We start from the raw sequence: 23,460 nt of genomic DNA on the forward strand, positions 1-23,460 counted from the left end.
TGCCTTCTATTCTTTCATTTGTTTGGATCTGTTTAACAACATCTTGATTTCTCATAAAGTCATTACTTACATTTACTCCAGTATAATTCTGAAGCGATGATTCTCCTCATTGAGCTTTTGAGATTCTTTTTCTATCTGTGGAATTTGGCTTTTTAAGGCATTCTTCTCCTCATTGCCTTTTTGAGCCTCTTTTGCCATTTGAGTCAGTCTGCTTTTTAAATGTTATTTTTCTCAGTCAGGCTGTGGACTCTCATTTCATAATTTTCTTGTATCATTCTCATTTCTCTTCCCAATTTTACTCCACTTCTCTTCTCTGCTTCTTAAAGTCCTCTATGACCTGTAACCAGCTCATATTTTGAAGCTTTTGGTGCAGGAGTTCTGACTTCACTGTCTTCTTCCTGTTCCATGCGTTGCTCCTTTTTGTCCCCAAAATAGGAGTCTAAAGTTGGAGTCTTCTGTCTGCTTTATTTCCTTTGCCTGGTCATGTTGCCCTTCAGTCACTTGACCCCTGGGCTTTTTGCCACACTAGGACTCTGCCACCAGACAGGGAGCTTTTGTCCAAAACACTGGGATTTTCTCAGCTGCCTGAGGTATTATATGGGTGTCCTCTCTGAGGTCTTCACATTCTCTGGCAAGCTGGACACATACCCCAGGACCTCCACCCTAGACTGCAATCCAGATCCAAGCAGGTTAAAGCAAGAGCGATCACCCCTCAGACTGGTGCTTGGTCCCCCTACACTCTGCAGGCCAGGAGCTGAAGCTGCCATGTTGTGCTGGCTGGCTGTGCGGCATCTCAGGTGCTTCTTGCCCCAGGCAGCAAAAGCCATGCACTCCCACTTACTGGGTCCCAAAGTCCAGACTGCACTGAACTCTCACTTTGTCCTTTACATCTGTGTGTTGATAAATCTGGAAACGGCCACAGCTGCTGCTGATCTGGAGTCCCTCTGGAGGGCAGCTAGTCAGGCCCGCCTTGGGGCTAAACCCTTGTCGTTGGGCTGGGCTGGGCTCCCAGGGCACTGTGCTGGCCTCTTGCTGCTGCCCTGCCGGGCTGTCCTCACTTGGAGGTTAGCTTTTCTGTGTGGTTTTGTGGCTTCTGCAGCTCCAAAGTGTGTTTAGAGTCCCCTTTTTACATGGATTGGGGAGGGTGGAAGCCGGAGCAGCGGGGAGGTCCTGCTTCTACTCCGACGTCCTGACTCCACCCCCCAACTATGCTGACTTTTAGAAATGAGATCAATTATCTTAAACCTGTTCAGTTAGTTAAACTAAACACGTAACCCTTGGAAGGACTTAGGAGATCACAAAAAGGTTTACTTTTGAAAATATTGTGATTCCTATTTGGGGGATAAGAGGAAGAGAAGGGAAGAGTAAGAAAGAGCAGCAGGCGGGCTGAGGTCCTTGTAATTGGGAGCTCCGGTTCAGCTCTGGAGCTATAAAGTCACATGCCAGTCTGGGCCAAAACGAAAGAATACATGACAACAACATTTTATTTTCTTCAAGATGACTAGAGATGGGGAGTCAGGGCAGACCCTGGGCCTCGTTAGTTATGCCCTACGCTAGATGGAAGGGCAGAATATTGTTCCCTGAATCAGAACTTGGCCTGTGGCACATGGTGACTTCTTGAGTGAAAGTCACAAATCTGACAGCCTTCCCTGGGCATGTGTGGGGGGGGTGGGGGGCGAGAATAGAGGGGAGAATGAAGCTGAACCTAGAAAAAACAATAATCAATCCAGAAATGCATGTGGTGCATATGCTTAGGATAGTGGGGGGATATGGCTTATTTCTAGTCCTGGCCATCCACTACTTCTCAATTCCTTCAAATAAGTCTGTCCAATATAACTGTGGTGTGTTCTATAGAACATGCATGTGCTTATCAACACTTTCACTGACTTCCTTCCCACCCCAGGTCTTGGAAGATGGATGCCAAAAACTTGATTGAAAGCTTCAAAGTGGATCTCACTTGCTTCATATGCTCAGGCTATTTCACTGACCCAGTGATTGTCAAATGTGGCCATACCTTCTGCAAAGAGTGTCTTCTCAGGTGCTGGAAGGAAGACCACAAATCAATAAGCTGCCCAATTTGCAAGGCAATCATTAAATTTGGAGAGTTTTCCCATGATAGGAAGCTGCAGGATCTGGCTATTGTTGGAAAGATGCTTAGACCTCTCTTACTGCAGAGCACCAAGGACCTGACCACCTGTGAGGAACACGGGAAAGAAGAGACCTTCTTTTGTGTGGAGGACCACAGACCTTTGTGTGGACCTTGCTTTTTAGGCAGAGAGCACAAGGAACACACAGTGCTTCCCTTGGATCAAGCCTCTGGTCAGTGCGCGGTAAGAGGATCAGTCCCTTTCAATCCTGGAAGTGTGTCTGCTCATTCAACTGTCTCCATGTTCAATTGGGAACTTTCTATAAAATAGACATTGGACTAAGACTTGTTTTGTTCTTGCAGAAGAAACTCCAGGCAACATGGAATATTCTAAAGTGTAAGAAGGAGGAATGGCAATCAAAATTGGAATGGGAAAAAGGGAGAGAAGCGTTGTGGAAGGTAAGTATCTGGCTCTTTAATCATAAAAGCAGGAGGTTCCTTATCCCCTGAAGGTCCTCTTCAGCCAGAATTATAACTGAGGAAAAGATGCAAAAGAAGTAAGTTCTATCAAGGAACAGACTCAGATTAAGAATTAAAGATTCTAACACAGTTACTCATGACCACTTAATCTTCAAATTGAAGTCCTCTTTTCAAAAACAAAATCGACAAACATATGAATAAGAGGTAAAATTTCTACTTGGGTCTAGACAGTTTTGGAAAGAATCAGTGTCTAGTATACGTGTTAGCACTCTCCATTTATCCCTTTGTACAAAGCACTCTCTCTGACCTTTCCATTATCAGCTACTCTTTAGGAAAAGAGGCTTCAAGAGAGACTCTATCTTACTGTGCCTGCAAGTGAAAATATTGAGGAAAGCAGATAGTTAAAGCTGTGTCTGTCAATATGCCTCCTGAATCTGCTCAGATGGACAAAAGCAAGCAATAACCAAAAGAAATGGTTGATCCTTACCTGGACCCTGATACTCATTGAATTTTCTTTCCTTCTTTTATTCTAACTGCTTGGGTGATAGATGGAGGGCCAGACTTTCAAAGACATGGTTGTTTCTGAGTATGAAAAAATGCACCAGTTCCTTCTGGAGGAAGAAGAATTCCAATTGCAAAGCCTGGACAAGGAAGCAGAAGACAAGTTGGCAGGTGAGGAGAGCAAGGAGGGCCACTTCCAAAAGAACCACAATCTGCCAATGAACCCAGAGCAGCAGCCTATGAAAATGGTCAAGGTAAGTCTTGGACCTAGAAACAAAGCAGAGCTTCAGAAATCAGCAGGAGTATCTGCACATTCACATCTGGAAGGCTGCAGGAAGGTCCATTTCCATGTTGGTCATTGGACTCTCCCAAATACATTTGTTCTTTTCTGAGCTGGGCTTAGTGGAGATCTAGAGTAGTTGGCAAAAAGTAGAGTGGGAATTTTCAAAGGGAGAGCCATGAAAGACTCAGGGGGCTATCACTTTTACTACATGTGGTTCAGAACTTGCACACTGGTCATGTTTGAGCATACTCAGTCTCCAGGAGTGGATCACAATTCCAGAGCAATGCATAATACCGTGTGCTAAGCAAAAAAAGAAAAAGAAAAAAAAATCATCCAACCAATTAAACATTCATAAAGTACTTGTTAATTGGCAGGTACTTTGCTAATCCCTGGGAATAATAGTCAAAGGAATGAAACAGTCCAGGAGCTTTTCCTTTAATCCTAAAGAGGACAAAGGATATTTATAAGTAAATAGAGAAGGAATAAAAAAAAAAGATTCAACAAAAGTTAATATGGAAGCTAAGACCACAGAAGGTGAGGATGTGGAAAAGATGAAGGAAAAGATGGAATTACATAAAGTTCTTAAAAAAGAGAACAATCCACTGAGGCAGAACTGAGGAGACACTGAATTCCAGGAGTGGGGGATGGCCAGGGCAAAGGCTCAGGAAATTTAACAGCTTTCTAACACATTAGGAAGGGGGTCACTAAATTTCAAATGGAAGTTTTAGTAAAATTTGGTTTGGACATTACTTTAAAGGGAAAAAATTGGTGGTCTTCAAATAGAATTACAATTTATGAGATAGAAAGGTGCAATGTAAAGTCAGTGTGTCTGACTTTTATTAGTGAAAATCTTGTAAGTATGTTGTTTCTTTAAGACCCTTCATAGGAGGAATAGTCAATGATGGACAGGGAAGCAAAAGTCCCATTATTTACTAGAAGAAACTTGCATTAATGAACAAAGGTAGTGGCATGTTCTTATGGATTCATATTTTCAAACTTACATAGCTGTAGAAGGACTTTGTTTCATAATTAGTCTACTAAAATATGGACATGAAGAATCAGTCTTCTGATGAGCTTTGGGCAGTTCTGGAGAAAAAAATTCCATATTGAACATTTGAGGACCCTTGCATTAAAAGAACTCTCTTCCCCTCTGCTTTCCATCATCGAGTATTCCTCAGGAAAAGGGCCTTCAAGAGTCAATGTACCTGAATGAGCTTCTAAGTGGAAAGTGTGGGGAATGCAGATAGAAAAGCTGTGGCTAGAATCGTAGCCCAAGAGTCTGCTCAGATGGGAAGTGGGAATGAATATCTTGCACAGTGGTTTGATGCTGACCCTGACATTTATTGACTCTCCATTTTTTGCCTTTATCCTAATTTCTTTGATTACAGTTGGAAGTTCCGACTGTGAAAGAGTCTGTTAAGTCTGAATTTGAGAAAAAGCAACAATTTTTGTCTGAGCAAAAACAGCTCCATCTGCAAAGACTGGACCAGCAAATAAAGGACAACTTGGCGAAGTTTGAGGTGAACAAAGCAAAAATGACTCTACAGATCTACAATCTGCAAATTGCGATGTCACAAATAGACAGAGAATTTGAGAAGCTTCCTATTGAAATGATCCTGGTGAGTGATTAAAACAAAAACTGGGAATGGTCAGAACAAGGGGAGAAAAGGTAGGGAAGGGGGACATGGTCTCACTATCCAAGTATTTGACTGTCTAAGCCTAAAGAGATTAGATTTGCTTTTCTGATGACAGAATTAGGGCCAATGGCATGAATAATAACAAGCATAGATACTCTAACTAGTTTGATGTTTTAAAAATCCAAACTGATACACATCTCTTAATACAATTTTGAGAAACAACAATTTTTTGAGATTGTTAAAACAATTATTGAGAGACTTGTTTAGTGTCACATAGCTCTTGGTTGTCAGAGACTGTATTGGAACTCATGCCTTGATGCCTGCAAGTTCCCTAATTTATGTCCCAAGGGATGCTTTCACTCTGCAGAGATGTTGTCCAAAATGATTTGGTCTCCCTCTCGAGATGGTGATTTCCCTATTAGATGGAGGCTTCTCATGGAGGCCAAGGGATTATTATTCTGCAATTCTATAGACATCATTCATGCATCATGGGCAGGCCTAAATAAGATTTGAGATCACTACTTTAACGTTCTGTTTTCCCCCAATAAACAATCAAAACAATGTCTCATCTCTACTTTGGGATGAGTAAGTGTAGATGTTTTCTTTGCTCCTTTGCACTTTGAGATGAGAATAGTTGGGTAAGTAGAAGTTTGCTAACATTAAGACCCTGGAGGGCAACCTTAGTTTCAAGATTCTGGGCTGTGGAAGATAAGATAATGTCTCTTTAATCTCAACACCCATATTACCCACCCATACCAACTTTATCAAAGGATTTGTTCCAGTCTCCCAGGCTTCTGACCTTTGTTTTTCACCTAATTTCCTCGCCTGTTGTCCTCTTATAGCAATAGGTGGACTCTGTCTGATAAATTTTCTGTACAAACAGGAAGTGGGAAGATGCACTCTTTTTCTAATAGAATGATTTCCTCGTTTTACAAGGGGTACAGATGGCATCAAAGAAACGAAAAGTGGTCATGCTGTGGTCCTTTACAATTCTAGAATCCCCCTTTTCCATAATTATAGTTTTCCTGGGAAATGGTTGTCAGGGAGAAAGGAGACTGGGGGAAGTGTGCATATACTCACTGAAAAAGAAAATGTCATGGGACTTAAGCATCGAGTAGAAGATTAAATTTCTCATTTTTCTTCTTTCCTTTAGGATGCAAGAGATACATTGGAAAGGTAAGTTTACATTCTATGGTAAACTGAGTCAGCCATGCACAGTCTGTGAAGGAGTCTAGCTGGTAGAAGGGGCTCATTGGAATCCATAGTCCAGGGGTTCACTGAGATTTTTTTTTTATCAAAACTGATTCCTAAAGTCTCGATGCATCCTTTGTCACTGAGTGTGTTTTCCTCGTAGGAATGAGAAACTACTTCAAAATGCTAATGTTGCTTCACCCAGATTGACCAAGTACCCCATCCATGGCAGGACAGAAATGTTCCTGACTGTTCACAGTAAGTCACCCATAGTCACCTCAATTGACAACTAAATATTCCCAGGAGCTCCCACACTCTTTGCAATGTGCTCTGTATTGGCTCTCATTTCTTATTGATCTGAGCATGTATCAAGTTGTCTCTGAGAGATAACAAACTCCTTGAAGGGAGCATTATCTGGAAAAACTGATGAGAGTGAATCTCTCTGTGGGCCAGTCTTTTAAAGAATGTGTTTAAAAATTCCTTTGTTGGAATGTTTGTCACAACTGCCTTTTCTATCATTTATTTATTTATATATCTATCCATTCATTCATTCATTCGTTTGTTTATTATATTAATTTATTTACTTATTCATTTATTTATTTATATATCCAGATATCCATTCATTCATTTATCTATCTATCTATCTATTTATTTATTTATTTATTTATTGCTTATACTATTCAGTTCCACAGTCTCTCCTTTTTTACTTCTGTATTGCAAAGTAATTATGTCATAAGCATCACTTCTCTCAGGTACATTCTACCTACATGACTATTTCTCTATCTTTCACTGCCTGGCATAGTGCTTGGCCAGAGTTGGTGCTTAATCAGTACTGCTAAATATTCAATTAATGCCTTAAGACATAAAAGATATGAAACAAATAATGGGAGGATCCTAAAGATCATCCAACCCTATCATCCTCATTTAAGGAAAACTGAGTGACCAAATAATTAAGTCACTCACACAAGTGAATGTCAGAAATGAGACAACCTAGAGAGTTATGATGTAATCCCAGTGGGTGAGGATTTTGACTGGAATCCTGCAAAGTGAGGTTCTCACTTAGGGATCAGGAAAACCTTCTCTAGAGTTATTAAACTCCAAATTCTGGAACCCAAGGTGAATTATTACTTCTCTCTTTTTTTTTTTTTACAGCAGAGATAACTCTGGATCCTGAAACAGCCAATCCTCATCTTGTCCTGTTTGATGATTTGAAGAGTGTGCAATATGTTTCTGTCCCACAGGATGTTCCTGACAACCCCAAAAGATTTGATTTTGCTCTCTGTGTCTTGGCTACTCAGAGCTTCACCTCAGGGAAACACTACTGGGAAGTAGAAGTAGGGAATAAACCAGGGTGGGAAGTGGGCATCTGTAAAGAATCAATCAGAAGGAAGGGCAACATCTGCAACTTATCTAAGGAGAGATGCACCATTTTAGCCTATAGATTTGAAAATGACTTTATCTTCTGCTATTCATTTTATATTGTTCTTGTGGCCCAACCTATTCACAAGGTGGGCATTTTCCTTGACTATGAAAGAGGGCATGTAGCATTTTACAATGCTACAGATGGAATTCTAATCTACAGTCCCCCAAATGATCCTTTTGAAGGACCTCTTTTCCCTTTCTTCTCTCCTTGCTTTAGAATTGGGCAGAGCCCTTCTGATCCTCTATGTATCTGCCCCAGAAGTAACTAGCAGAATACTGAAAAAGATGATGATGACTAAAATGAGATTTTCAAATACAAGCAACTGAAAACAATTCCCCAAATGACTTTCCATCCATTAGAACCCATGCACATAATATCAAAGTTATGTAACCTTATCTAAAGCAATAACAATAAATTCTATCTTATACTGTGTATGTAAAGTAGTGTGCCTCATTTTATATCAATACCTAGTGTTGGACACCTCACTGATAACTCACAGAAAGAACTGATGATGCTCATACCAGGCAAACTACACATGTAAAATGACTTTCTTATAGCCCAAGAAACTGGATGTCACATACACTTGATCCTTCCCAGATAGAAACACATAATTTTCCATGTATATTCAGACATATCTATGAATATATATACAATATGAGTGTATACTATATGTGTCTATGTATGTATATACATATATAAACATATCTACATACATATAACCATGTATACATAGGCATATGTAACTCTGGATGTTTTCCAACAAATATTTATTTGAAAAGTTATAACAAATATCAAATCTACTACTTGCAGCCCATGGGGACAGTTTTAACATCTTCCTTTTTTTTTAAGCAATTGGGGTTAAGTAACTTGCTCAAGGTTACACGGCTAGTTATTTGTGGATGTGATGCTAAGTATCTGAGCCCAGATTTGATCCCCAGGTCATCCCAACACTGGAGCCGGTGCTCTTACTCACTGAGCCACCTGGCCATCCCTAACCTCTTCCTTTCTACTCTTTCAGGCCCTAGGGAGGGAAAGGCACTGAGGTTCATAGCTTAGTTCATTTTCCACAGAGCCACAGTCCCAATGGCAAGTCTAAAACCTCCCTCCTATTTTGTTCTCAGCACCAATCTATCTCAGGATTTACAGTTCCCTTAACAAAATAAGTGCATGATAAATGTTGATTGATTGAGATGCATCCATATTCATGTGTACACATTTATATTTATTTGTGGCTATATGCATATATATTTATAGACATAGGTATGTAATTTTTTCAGTTTTTTCATTAATCATTTAAGAATATTAAGTACCTACCATATGTCAGTCATTACACTAGATATTTGTAATACAAAGAAAAAAATGAAGCAGCCCCTTTCATCAACTAGCTTCCATTTAATTGCTGGCAATACCTGTAGATATATAAATGGATAAAGAAGAAATGCTGAATTTTATCATCTGGCCCCCATCTCCTTTTCTAGTCTTATACCTTACAGCCTATCACATACTCATCACTCCAGTGATTCTGGCCACTTTGCCATTCCTTGAATAAGATATTCAATCTTCTAGATCCAAGCACTGACTCTTGATGTTCCCCATGCATGGAAATCTGTCCTTTCTATTCACTCCTTTTTCTTTTTTTTCTCAAGGCACCAGGGATTAAGTGACTTCCCCAATGTAACGTAGTTGATAAGTATCAAGTACTCTATGTCATCCCCATAAAATAGAATCACATAGCGCATTAGAACAAGACATTGCATATTCATGCAAAACTTTCTGATAATATTGGGAATTTCGCAGTCACTAATGGTATTAGGGCCCTGCTTTGTCACAATTGATTTGAATACAATGGCATTTCATTGCATAAAAATTCAAGCCATTGTTCTTTACATTTGTTCTTTGATATTTCACTGGAACAATCTTTCTCTACAACTATAAATATCACAACATATTTATTGAGGCTGGGCCCTGAAAAGAAGAATTTTTTCCATGTTCATCCTGGAAACTTTCCCAGCACCTAGAGCTTTTACTTAAGTGGAAAAGTGACCAAGGGTCACATCTTGGCCATGATTAAGCATCACAGGACAACTTTTATTCCACTGCCACAAAGAAGAAGATGTTTATTGTATCAACTCTTCTCTTGAGTCAACTTCCCTATTGTAATTACAAGATTAAAAATGATTTTTTAGAGCTCACTTTTCCCACTGATTGCATATCATTTAGGTTATATTTGTGAATTATCAGGAAACTGAAAGTCTCTGTGGGTCTGGTTCTCTTTGACTTGTTAATAAGTCCCCACAGACATACAGTTTATCTGTAGACCTGAGTTCTCAGAATTCCTGACACTCATATCTTTTTGATGTCATGCTCTTAATTCTATAACAATGTAATAAGATGTATAAATGAGTTGGTCATATAAGAAGAAGAAAACTAAAAACAAACCTCCTTTGCATTGCTTCCAAATCTAAAAATAGGGAAGTCTCCAAAGTTTTCTGACCACCAAGTGTTAACCACTTACTTATTGCCCATGGCTCCTTCTCATAAGAGCTTTGTGAGTCTTTGTGGAAGAAAACAAGGGGGTAATGATGTGTGAACTACGTAGCCATATAGACCCACCAAATAACCACACTATATTTAAATTCACAATTCTAGATTAAGGGAAAAGGTACAAGATCTATGTGAACTGTTTACCTTGGCTTTGAGAAAGTTTATCGAATTTAACAAATAATGACATTTCATCTCATGCAGTTCCTAAGCCCCCCAGTCAAGAAAGAATACAAACTTTCTCCAATTTACTTTTATCTGTATGAAAGTATGAGAGTCCTCACTGACTGTCTCTTTTTTCAATTCCTATTAACAAATGACAAAACATATGAATTAGAATAGCTATGATCAATCAAAATTATCTATTTGACATTCAAACTAATTAAATTAATGAATGGAACTTTAAATAGCTTTAAAACTGGAGTCCCCCCTCTTTGAGACTGGAAGAGAAAGAAGGCAAAACAAGAGGAAAGGAAATCCAAACATCACCCTGCCTCTTGGGAGCAAACATTCTACCTGCCTTTCTGACTTCTTCGAAACCCAGGCATCATCACCCTCCTCTCCTATGTCATGGGCATACCTTATTCTTGAGAGAACCTCTCAGTCTCTTCTGTGGCAGAGAAGAAAGTGACACTGTCCCTTTAAAGAAATACTGCTCAATACTCTATGGGGTCTGGATCATAAGAAATCCTTTCTGAACAGCAGAACTTTGATCATTCCTTGACTGAAAAGTTTCAGTGACTTTCTGTTCTATTCAGTATATTGCCTGACTCGAACTACTAGAAGAATCAGACCTCATTGGAAAACTTTAAGCAAAAACTAAATGGTCACTTGCAAGGTTGTGCAGGTATCTTTTTAGCAACCAGTTCTTTAGAAAAAAAAAAGAATTAAGTACCTTGTTGAAAGTTTTTCACTTTATTTTCCTTGCTCTTTAAAAATATGACAAATATAGAAATATGTTTATCATGCCTTCACATGCATAATGGGTATCACATAGCACTTAAGGGAAAGACAGAGTTTGGGATTCAAAATAAAAATAATGTAAATAAATAATAAATAAAATAAAACCAATTCTAGCCATGGTGAACTAACACTTTGAGGGCATAAATATAGAAGATAAAAGCTTTTATAAGAGAATACTTAGTAGTCCAATTTAAAAGTCACAATTTTTCACTTATTTCATTATTAACAAATATTAAGCACCTAATATATGTCAGTCACTGCACTAGATATTTGTAATACAAAGAAAAAAAATGAAGCAGCCCCTTTCATCAAAGAGGTTCCATTTAATTGTTGGAAATACATGTAGATATATAAGTGGATAAAGAAGAAATGCTGAACTAAAATTTCATTATCTGGTCCCCACCTCCTTTTCTAGTCTTAGACCTTACAGCCTATCATCACTCCAGTGATTCTGGCCACTTTGTCATTCCTTGAATAAGGTATTCCATCTTCCAAATCTAGGCACTAGCCCTTCCTGTTGCCCATGCATGGAAATGGGTCCCTTCTATTCAGTCCTTTTTCTTTTTCTTTTTTTTTTTTTCCTCTGGAGGCACAGGGGATTAAGTGACTTCCCCAAGGTCACACAGTTGATAAGTATCAAGTGTCTGAGGTCACATTTGAACTCAGGGCCTTTTGACTGGGGCTGCTTCTCTATTCACTGTACCACCTAGTTGTCCTTTAGTCACTTCTTCTTGGCCTCACTTGCTTCCTTTAAGCCCTAGCTAAAAATCCCACCTCTCGGGAAATCCTTTCTGGTCTCTCTTAATTCTAGTGATTTGCCCTTCTTGTTCATCTCCAATTTATTCTCTGCAGACTTTGTACATGGATTTTTGCATGCTGGCTCCTCCACTTGAGTGGGAGGTTCTGAGATCATGAACCTGTCTTTCACCTTTCTTTGTATCCCAAGTTCTTGGGTGCTTGTAGGCTTAATAATTGGTTATTGACCGCTGTGTCCTTCATTGGTTGTTGTGTTTTTAATTGACTACTAATTTAGAACACTAATTCTAATGTTGTAGCTAACATTTTAAGGTTCAGAAATGCTTTACAAATATTATCTCATTTTCCCCTCACAACACTCATGGGAGTCAAGTGCTATTATTATTCCCATTTTACAGAGGAGCAAACTGTGGCAGTCAGGAAAAATGATTTGCCCAGGGTCACATAGCTAATAAAAGTCTGAGGCCCAATTTGAATTCAAAACCTCCTGATTTCAGCACTAGGACTCTATCTACTGATTGGAATAATGCGTAATGAACCTGGAGAGACAGGTTGGACCCGGCATATGAAAGACTTTAAAAGTCCAACAGGGGAGTTTATGGTTTCTCTTAGAGACCATAGGGAGCTAATTAGAGTTTCTTAGGTTGCCCAATCACATGACCATGAAATTACTTTGGCAACTGCATTAATGATAGTTTGGAGAGATTTGGGAGAGTAGCCCATTTAGGAGGGCACTGCAATCTGTCTAGCTGAAAAAGGTGAGGTCCCACGTAAAGATGATGGGTGTGCAAGTAGTGAAAAGGGACAAATGCGAAACATGTGAAGTTCATACTGGTAAAAGTTGGCAACTAGTTGGCTATATTTGATAAGGAAAGGTCAAGAGTTCAGGATAACTCTTAGGTGTAAACTGAATTGATATTCTATAATGCTGTTAACCAACTAGGAACCAAGGCATCTTGGTGAACTTTTGGGTTTCCCCCTCTACTCATCCCCTTCCACAATCACTTATACTATCAAAGTCATGGTGGGCGTAGAGTGGTAACAAAGGAATGACCCTGTTTCCATGTATTTTTCCATATCTAGTATAGGAGAGTGGCTGAGGATGAGGTGAGAAAACCCTGGTCTGTGACATGAGCGATTTTTCAATTCCTGCTACAAGTGTGACTTATAGAAACCAAACCTATGACAATATTCAGAACTCTAAGAAGTCTAATACCATGGATTTAATGGAAAACAACATCAACAACAAACTAGTGTATTTGTTTCAAATGAAATTCTCTTTTCCTCAAAAGATTGGACATTTGCACTAAATTTTTGCATATGTGCTGCACTTATTACATAGAGACAAAAACATTTGCCTTCCTTTAATTATGTCAACATTGTTCTAACTAAGGAACCAGGATTAGATAAAACTGTAGGAGGCTCAGTACATATGTTTTTAGGTACTATGAAGATCAAATTTCCATCCAAATGAGTAGAATTAGAAGACAAGACTCCCATGAAATCCTTGGTTCACATGGTGTTGAAGGATTAACAAGGATGGATGGGGAAAACAGCATGGGCTCAGACTCCAATTATGATTTTCTCAATAGTGCCATTTCATTCTTGGACTTTGAGAGAATAATCTGATAAATGAGTCATTCTCATGAAATATGCTTGAAAATGAGAAAGAACATACTTGCTTTGATAAAATTTTCATGCAACATTACTATGCCTCTTACTAGCTCTTATGATTATGCAAAATGATAGTGAAACAATGCAGTATGTGATAATTATTCTGGATAAATAGCAACCGTCTCCTTGCTTCTGCAACTCTCCTTTTAGAACACAAGCTATTATTCTGGTTTTTGTACCATCAGATAACTAAATATCACATTGTGACTAATGGAGAACTTGTCTTTCTTCTCTGATGCATGTCAAAGACAGAATTTGTGCAGTAGATTTTTGAGTTATTTCTTCTTTACCCTACATTCTCTTGATTGAAGGCCTGATTTATAGTGTTCTCTTCAGAAGGATTTTTCCTTCTTCTTTTATTGTTTTCTGATCTTGAAAGTAAAGAGATGGTCTGCCTTTGAATTTCAAAAGCACTTGTTAAAGGGGTTGGAAAGATAGTTGGGCATATAGAAAAACAATAAGTATGCCAAAGCCACGGGCACCATTTAGGGTCACTCCATTCAAATTTATCATGCAATTACAGCCCTAGGTGCAGTTATACTTCCCCCAGGTGATTTACCCTCCTTTCTTTATAGTCTGGGTCATACAACTCTTCACACCGATTCTGTGATATTATACTATCAAAATACCCTCACCTTTTTCTCCTGGACTTTTTGTAAATTAGCTTAAATTTGAAAATTATTTTCTTCTTGCCTTCCATATTCTTCATGGGAAAAGCATGCCTGTCACCAAATCCATTGTGGTCAGGGCACCAGGAACCAGGCAAGCAAAACTCTTAAATAAACACAAGATTTCACTAGAAAGAAATGGAGAGACATATTTAATGGCAACCATTCAGTACACAGGACAATTCCTAAGTCAGTATAACTTTATCAGGATGACTCCCATATAATTAAAATGATTTTTTTAACAATAATCCTTAAAAAATGAAATGAATCATTCCTGGAAAGTCAAAATATATCACCGATTGTTACCTTTTCTAGGCTCAACCAGTCTCAACACAAAGCCATCAGAGAGTAGAGGAAGCATCAAAGCAAGTCATCTATTTCACTCATTGGAAAGTGGAGAGAGAAAAATGAAAGTGAAAAGAGTTTGCCACAGTGACTCCCATATAACTCCATCTTTAATGACAACTCTGTCATTCTAAGTAAATCAGGTCATAAGACTCTAGTCATGTTCCATTCCAAACTCTGACAGATCCTGACAGCTATAGAGATGTCTCCTCTTTTTTTCCAAAGATGGAGTCAATATTCAATTGATTGTCATGCCTTATTCATTATACCAAGTTGTTTATTTTATTCCCATTATCATGACATTAAGTACCATAGGCTGAGATTAAAGAGGTTTTGCCTTATGCATAAGTAAAGAGTTGCACCCTCCACTCCCATCTAGTCTACAAGAAATATTGGATAGCATATTTTCCCTGAGTTCTATTCTTCTGGATGAAGTGAGAGAAAAGGAATAACTATTAACTAACATTTTAGCCTACTCCAAACAATGAGAAGGTAAAGATGTGTCAGACACTTATTACAATATTCCATGAAGATAGTTGAACAAGAAAGCTCCTAGCAAGGAGGCATTCACAAAAAATCGATTGCTTTGTTTCTCCTTGGTGTACAGGCAACCTTGAAATCTCAAGAAGATTTATTAAAGGACAAAACTCTGATTATGGCCCCAACTTCTCTTTAGGAAAGTCATCAAGATTTTATCAGTTTTCATTTTCACACTACATCTGTACCCTCACAGCCTCTGCACTCTGATGGGGGGACTAGAGGGTAGAGGGAAAAAAAGCAAACAAAACAAAACAAAACACACAAACAAAAAATGAAACACAACAAAGAAAAACACCCTGCCTCCTAGAGCCTACATTCTCAGGAATCCAAATAAATTTCATTTCTCACCTGCTATACTCCTTGGATTCAACTTTGCCATCATCATGCTCCTAAACCTGGGTACCCTCTTCTGCCAATTCCCACCCTATCTCCAGCTTCCATTTGTTTGTTGTCTTCTCCCATTAGATTATAAGCTTCTTGAGGGTAGAGACTCTTTCTCTTATGTGTAATAAGACCACTTAATTATACTGTAAGCTCTTTTAGAGTGAGGCCTTTTTTCAGTCCCAGTGCTTAGGAGAATGCCTGACACTTATTTGATACTAAATTTGTATTGTATTGTGTTGTGATATGGCATTATATTCCTCCTATACTGAGAGAGGATCAGATTACTTAAGTAAAGAGAGGTTAATTATCAACATCGGTTGGCCCCTAGGTAATGAATTTGACCATTACATTACCATATTAAAAATAATAATAATAACATGGCACATCCATGTTTAGTTACAGAATCCAGTATAAAGTGAAGCAGATCTGGCTTCAAGTTCTCCATCTGATACTCACTGGCTAGATCACCCTGGACAAATCACTTCATCTCTAAAAGATGCTAAAAAATTCTCTCAGATGGTAAATTGCAGAAAACATATAAATCTGAATTAACAGGTAATGAGGTTTTCCTCAGGTGGAATTTCTTAAACCAATGAAATAACATGTCTAGAAAAAAACAGCCATAAAACCTGTCAAGATATTAAAAGACACCTTGTTTTCCAGAGCTAAGGTTCATCAAGCAGACTGTGCCCTAATTGTGGCATAACAACAATCCTTTTCGATTCCCCTCTGGATTATCTCACCCTATGGCATAGAATTATTGTATTGGTTGGACCAGCACCAGGTGTTCTCTGAGCTCAGACAAGTTCTGTTCATGAAGTCCTGCTATGAATAAAACTTTTCTAATTGTTGTTGTTACCCTTTATTGTCAGGGCTACAGTTCACTGTGCAACCATTGGCATAGGTATTGAGATTTGGCCAGACTGAAGCTGGTACCTCTATTGTAGCACACATGTCATTACTCATAGTGTGTCTCACTTTGAAATTAGACTTCTGTCTGATTCCTGACTTTCCTGTCTCTAGCCTGCTCTGTTCAGCTCTGACCATCCACAAGTTAGAGGCTGGTTTGGTGCAGTTGACACAAAAAAACACAGAGAAAGAAAGGGGGATGAGCATTCCTAAAAAGGGCTCAGCAAGCCCTTATACCAGAGGTGCTAATCCTCCCTGAACACCTCATACACTCATACACCTCATTCCCTCAGAGAGGGAAGAGACAATGACAAGCTTGTAAAAGAGGCACCAAAAATCCTGAAGAAAATAACACCTTACAAAGCAGAATTAATCAAATGGGAAAACAGGTACAAAAGCTCATTGGGAAAAATAATTCTTTTTTTTAAAGCAATCAGGGTTAAGTAACTTGCTCAAGGTTACACGGCCAGGTGTTTCTGGGTGGGTGCTAAGTGTCTGAGCCTGGGATTCGATCTCCAGGTCTTCTCAACACTGGAGCCGGTGCTCTTACTCACTCTGCTACCTGGCCTCCCCTAGAAAAATAATTCTTTAAAAATTTGAAATGGACAAATGAAAACTAATTACTTTATATGGTATCAAGAAGCAATAAAACACTCAAAATAATGAAAAAAGAAAGAAAACATGAAATATATCATTGGAAACAACTGATTTACAAAACAGATTAAGGAGAAATAATTTAAAAAATACTGGACTACCTGAAAACTGTGATCCTGAAAGCTTAGATGTCATATTTCAAAAATTTATAGAAGAAAACTGCCCCAATATCCTAGAATCAGAGAGTAAAATAGAAATTGAAAGAAGCCCCCAATGTTCTCTCAAAATGAAAACTTTCAGGAATATTATTGCCAAATTCCAGAGTACCCAGGTCAAGGAGAACATACTTCAAGCATCAAGAAAGGAAAGAATCACTGATCATGGAACCACAGTCAGGATCACACAAGATAGAGTGGCTTCCATGTTAAAGAATGGGAGGGCTTGGCTTAGAATATTGAGGAAGGCAAAGGATCTAGAATTGTAGCCAAGAATATCACACCCAGAAAAGATGACTGTAATCCTTTAGGGGGGGAAATTTATCATTAAAGAAATAGAGGACATTCAAACATTTCTGATGAAAAGACCGGAGCTGAATAGAAAATTTGACTTTCAAATATGAAGACTGAAGAAAAGCATACACAGATAGAGATGAAAGAGAAATTGAAAGGGACTCAGTAAGGCCGAGTAGTTTGTATTTCTATATGGCAATGCTATCCATGAAATTCCTAAGAATGGCATCATTATGAGGGCCGTTAAAAGAATTCAACACAGAGAACAAGAGTCGGCCAACTGTGTTGAGATAATTAAAAAACAAAAGATGGACACACTGGGAAAAGGAGGAAAGAGAGGAAGCATGGAGAAAACAAAAAAAAAGAGACATGCCAGGAATAGCTTTTACAGAGAAGGGGAAATGGTGGGAGAGAGGGATATGCTCCGTGGTATAATATTCATTAATCATGCTTTAGACTGACTCTCTTTAAGATTTTACTTCCTTATGCTGAAAGTGTGAAAAGTCTGAAAGACTGAGATGATTGCCTAATTAAATAAGTGAGACTAAAGCTAATTATTATAGGGACAATTTAAATAAATGTATTATTTGGTCAAGCACAGATTCAATCTCCTAAGCTTCATAATATAGCCTTATTATTGAATGAAAATGAATTTATTAAGGGCTTACTATATACCTAGAGATGTGTTAAATGTAAGGGATACAAGTACTAAAGAAAGACTATGCTTACAACCAGTTTAGATTCTATTGGAAACACATATATGGAACAGTTGGACTGGGAAGAGTAAAATACCAAGTTTGGTGAGTAGAACTAAAGAGTAAAGAATTTGTATTCAATCTTATGGAAATAATTGTATATAATTTTTTAAATATTCTTTTCTTTTAAAATTTTGAGTTCTAAATACTCTCTTTCACACTGCTTCTCCACTGAGAAGGCCAGAAATATGATATAAATTATGGGTAAAATCACACAAAACATATCCCCATATTAGTCATATTTCAAAAAAAGCAAGAAAAATAAAGTGAGAAAATTATACTTCAATTTTCACCCAGAGTTCATCAGGACTCTCTCTGGAGGTTGATTGCACTTTTTCATCATGAATCCTTCAGAACTGTTTTGGATCACTGTATTAATCAGGGTAACCCAGTCTTTCACAGTTTATCATCATTACAGTGTTGCTGTTACTGTGTGCAATGATCTCCCAGTTCTCATTTCAATTTGCATCAGTTCATATAGGCCGTGCATATTTTTCTAAAATCACTTTGTAGCAGCAAGCACCCCAAGCATCCTCAGGGTGGCTGCCAACACAGGTTCTTGGATCTGCTTTGATAAAGGAAAGCAATTCAAAATGGGTTAATAAGCTTACTTTAATCAGTAAAATATGTATCGTTTACCTAGTTTAGGGGAAAAAGGTCAGCACCAGAACTTCAGAATATACAGACAGAATTATCAAGACAGAGAAACAGATCAAGTAGACAGTTTCCAAACTGTCCAACCATTATATCCATACCAAATCAACATCTGTGTTTTTCAAAACCGGGGGCTCTCAACAACAGCTTCCCAGAGTCTCATCTGAACAAATCACAGAACACTACTCAAAGTGAGCCCCAAAACAAAGCTACACATCAGGGCTTCTATAGCCTTCTCCTGGCTCAGAGAATGTATCAATCTTCTTGACCCACTGGCCAATCAAAAAGTATCTACTGAAAAACAAGCCTCCCACCCCAGGCTCCAGACCCACATCACAATTTTTTAATAGCAAAATAGTACTCCATCACAATCACATGCCACAAGTTTTACAGCCATTCCCCAAATGGAGTATCTCCTTGATTTCCAACTCTTTGCCACAACATAAAGGTCTGTTATAAATATTTTTGTATGTATACATCCTTTTCCTTTTTCTTTGATCTCTTCAGGATACAGACTTAGTAGTAGTCGAACCCTATGGATAGTTTTATTGCCTTTTGTGCATAGTTCCAAATTGTTCCCCAGAATGTTTGGATTAGTTCTCTGCAATCAATAGGTTATTCTTGCTTGTAATCACAGCTTCTTTGCCCTCCTGAATAGGATATTCTTGGCCCTCAACTCCTTTTAAGTGGAAGTCACAAAATATTGTGTGATCCTGGCTATGGCTGCACAATATTTGAATTGTTTCTTTCTAAATATTTGAAGTATTTTCTCTTTGACCTAGGAGCTCTAGAGATTAACTATAATATTTCTTCAAGTTTTCATTTTGGGATCTCTTTCAGGAGATGATCAGGGGATTCTTTCACTTTTGAAGGCATTGGGGAATTTTTTTTTGATAATTTATTAAAATATGATTTCTAGGTCTGCACTTTGGTCATTACATTTAGGTTATTGGATAAGTCTTTAGTTGCTTTTCTTTGATCTACTTTCCATGTCATTCATTTTTCCAATGAGATCTATTTACCATTTGCTTCTATTTTTTTTTCCATTCTTTTGACTTTATCTTGTTGCTTCTTGATTCCACATGGAGTCATTAGCATCCACTTGCCTAATTAAAAATTTTAATGAGAGGTTTTCTTCAGTGAGGTTGTGAACCTCTTTTTTTTTTCATTTGGTCAATTCTGTTTTTAAAAAGTTATTTTTTTTTAAGCAATTGGGGTTAAGCAACTTGCTCAAGGTTACACGGCCAGTTATTTCTGGGTGGGTGCTAAGTGTCTGAGCCCGGGATTCGATCTCCAGGTCTTCTCAACACTGGAGCCGGTGCTCTTACTTGCTGTGCTACCTGGCCGCCCCTTAAAAAGTTATTTTATCCAGTGAATTTTTCTTTCTTTTTTACCATTAGACCAATTCTGTTTTTTAAGGTATTATTTTCTTCAGTATTTTTGTACCTCTTTTACAAGCTGTTAATTCTCTTTTCATAATCATATTGCATCACTCTCATTTTATCCATAGGCATCCTCCAAAACTTCAGGCTTTTTTGTGTGGCTGTTTTCAGAGCTCATTCTGGGGTTCTGAAAGTTTTTGGAAGCTCCAAAATGGTGTGATCCTGGGAGAGGTATGGTCACTGGTTTCCTCATCTGCACTCTGGTCTTTACAAAGGAAGGCCCCCTCCTTCCCTGTAACTGCACTTGCTATTGCTTCTCTCTGCTTTGGTACAATGAGCAGGATCCCTACTCCCTTGTGACTGACCACCAGCACACCTTTCCACCTAGAATTACAACCCCAAACTGTGTATGGGTAATAGAAAAACAAATCAGCAGTAGCTATACCCAGTGTCTGTTCAGGATCCCATGTAAGTTCTTTCCTACCGGGTGTCTGACTTACTTACCTTCTCTGGGTTAAAGTTACTGAAGCTGCTGCTTTTTTCCATCACTATACATGTGTGGGCTCCTAACAGATCTCTACTAGATCTCCAAACTGGTGTTACAGAATTCTCCTACCTACCTCTTAAATTTTCTTAGATCAGAAAAATATCTCATCCCAACTCAAACTTTTTGTTGCCTCTGCTGCTCCAAAATTTTGTTTTAGAATTTATTTTAAAGTTGTTTGGAGGTAAATGTTGAGAGAGTTCAGTTAGGTGGCAGCCTCTAATCTGGCATCTTGGTTCCACAGTGTTAGTCTCACTTCTGTTACTGTTCATACAGTAAGAAGTGGAAAGTAAAGATGTGAGGGAGAAGTGAGAAAAACATACTCAGTTTCATGACAGGAGGGTGGTAGTCAGAGGGCTGGGACAGTACACATTGAATCTTCATTAATTTAGCAGAGCATCAAAATGGTGCTGTTCATTAGTAAGACAAAGGTTTTTTATTTTTAGATGTTACAAATATATATCTGAGAAATAAGTATTTTCTAAATCTTTCATTGAGTGGACTATTATTTTTCTCCATATACTTAGTAATGGCTTGTGATGTTTCCTAATTACACTTAATTTCACTTCAATTTATTCTATGTACATACTAGGTGGTAATAACTTGTAATCAGAGCTCACTTAGTTTTCAGAGGATACTAACACCTCTATCTGCAATTGCTTATAATAAAAATAAAAGTGTCTCTGGCAGATTTTACATAAGAATGCAGATTGAAGTTTGTTTCTTCCTAACTTTAGTCCTTTTTGTTTTTTCCCTGGTTTACTGGGTTTTACTGGGTTTCTTTTCTTTTTTTTTATTTCTTTTTTTTGTAGGATGGAATTTAACTCATTAACTTTTGGAATATAATTTTTAAGTATATGTTATCTTTCATTTACTACTTCAATGACTAGATAAAATCATGGAGCTATATAGAGAGATTTACTTATCCTAGGTTAGCACTTATTGGCTTATGAGATGAGGTTTGTTTGTGTGTTTGTTTTTTTTCTTCAGATTTTCTGTCTTGAATTTTTCATTTGCTTATGGTTTCCATCTTCCCTTCTCCTTTTTTCCTTATTCTCCACACCCAGTGATGCATAGACTCTCAAACTTTGGCTACTGGGAGTCCTTATCACTTTAATATTAGCTACATAGGTGTCAGTCCAGTCCAAAATTCTGCCTTGAATCAATTCCAGAACTAGCCAAAGAGAGGTTTCTAGGGATCTTTTTCTCAGTTGTTGATGCTCTTTTTTTTCTCTATCTGGTTCTGGACTGTGCTTATATTCCTTGGGTCTTTATCTTGCCCCACTCTAGATATTGTCCCTCTCCAGGTAACTGAGTAGAATTCTCATCTGTCACCTCTTCAGGGATTCAATGACTATTGCTGGGATGGGAAAGTCAGAATCTACAAACTCAGAATCTAAATTACAAACCTTTCAGATAACCTATACAAGTTTTCCTGGTCATATAGAGTGAGTTTGGGACAAAGTGAAGATACATTGTAGAATTTTGAATTAAGTTTTCTGATATTATTTAACGATATTTTAAAACTGCTCATATGTTTCTTCTCATATTGTGTGTTCTGGTTTAGACGTTGTGTAACTGGTGTATAATTTCTCTTTCTGAGTTTGAAGATTTTCTAAAATTTGAAAAAAAGCAACTACTCTGCTACCTTGCTTATCAAATATTTTTCCTAGTTTAATTTACTCTGCAATTTTCATATTTTTCTTCATTTTTCATCTTCTTGAATTTCTTCAACTCCGAAGAATGTCTTTACAATTTTCTTATCATTATTTTCTTTGCATTTTCATATTGAAATTTGCCTAAATTTCTTGTATGAACTTATTTCCTGTTCCATATGGTACACATATATTTAATACTTAAAAAAAATTCTATGGAGACTCTTTAAACAGAATATAGATACTTTATCTGTTCCCCATGGCATTATCAATTTTTAAATTGTTGACTTATTTGAGACCAAAGTCACAATTCCTGCTTTTTATAGAATTGCCTGAAGCATAAAAGACTTTTTTTTCCTCCTCTTGTTTTAATCTGTTTGTGGGTGTATGCCTTAAATATATGTTTTTATATTAAAAAATTACTGGGTTTCTTTTCTTTTCTTTTCCTTTCTTTTTTTGTAGGATGGAATTTAACTCATTAACTTTTGGAATATAATTTTTAAGTATATGTTATCTTTCATTTACTACTTCAATGACTAGATAAAATCATGGAGATATATAGAGAGATTTACTTATCCTAGGTTAGCACTCCATCTCTATTACTTATTTTGCTTTTATATATCTAAATCCAGTACGTTTCAATGCAGTTTTCCCCTTTTGCCCAATCCCAAGTGTGAAGTGCTTAATGTTCTAGTATTTTTCTTCAGTTTATTTAACTTTGATTTTTCCTAGTTGAGATGAGTTCAGTGATCCTCACTCTCCCCCTTCCTTCACCGTTTTTTTCCCTATTTTAGTAACATTAATTTGCAATCCCTTTTCCAAGTAATGCTGGTTTTCCTCCAGTTTCTTTGTTATTTTTTACACTTTCTTGTATTATCTAGAATCTGCTCCTCACAATACAAAATTCTGGTGAAGCTACGGTAATAGCTATGGTAATAAATGTTCTGGGGCTCTAGTTCAGAGATAACATTTGGTATCAGACACAG

At 37.7% G+C, this 23,460-nt stretch overlaps 1 protein-coding gene across 1 annotated transcript in view; it reads left to right on the forward strand.

Annotated features, from left to right (window-relative positions):
• The first annotated feature begins 1,913 nt into the window (after positions 1-1,913).
• The window catches only part of LOC138174539 (probable E3 ubiquitin-protein ligase TRIML1), a 35,328-nt gene continuing 13,781 nt past the window's right edge, over positions 1,914-23,460 (forward strand). Inside the window, exons 1-7 of the mRNA XM_069104849.1 lie at positions 1,914-2,330; positions 2,450-2,545; positions 3,115-3,321; positions 4,739-4,969; positions 6,141-6,163; positions 6,342-6,436; positions 7,331-7,546. Of these exons, the coding sequence (XP_068960950.1) occupies positions 1,914-2,330; positions 2,450-2,545; positions 3,115-3,321; positions 4,739-4,969; positions 6,141-6,163; positions 6,342-6,436; positions 7,331-7,546 (1,285 nt within the window). The remainder of the gene's footprint in view (positions 2,331-2,449; positions 2,546-3,114; positions 3,322-4,738; positions 4,970-6,140; positions 6,164-6,341; positions 6,437-7,330; positions 7,547-23,460) is intronic.

Source organism: Petaurus breviceps, unplaced genomic scaffold, assembly GCF_028583685.1.
Source record: "Petaurus breviceps papuanus isolate PSGF00001 unplaced genomic scaffold, PetGlider_PUasm1.0 689, whole genome shotgun sequence".
NCBI classification, from domain to species: Eukaryota; Metazoa; Chordata; class Mammalia; order Diprotodontia; family Petauridae; genus Petaurus; species Petaurus breviceps.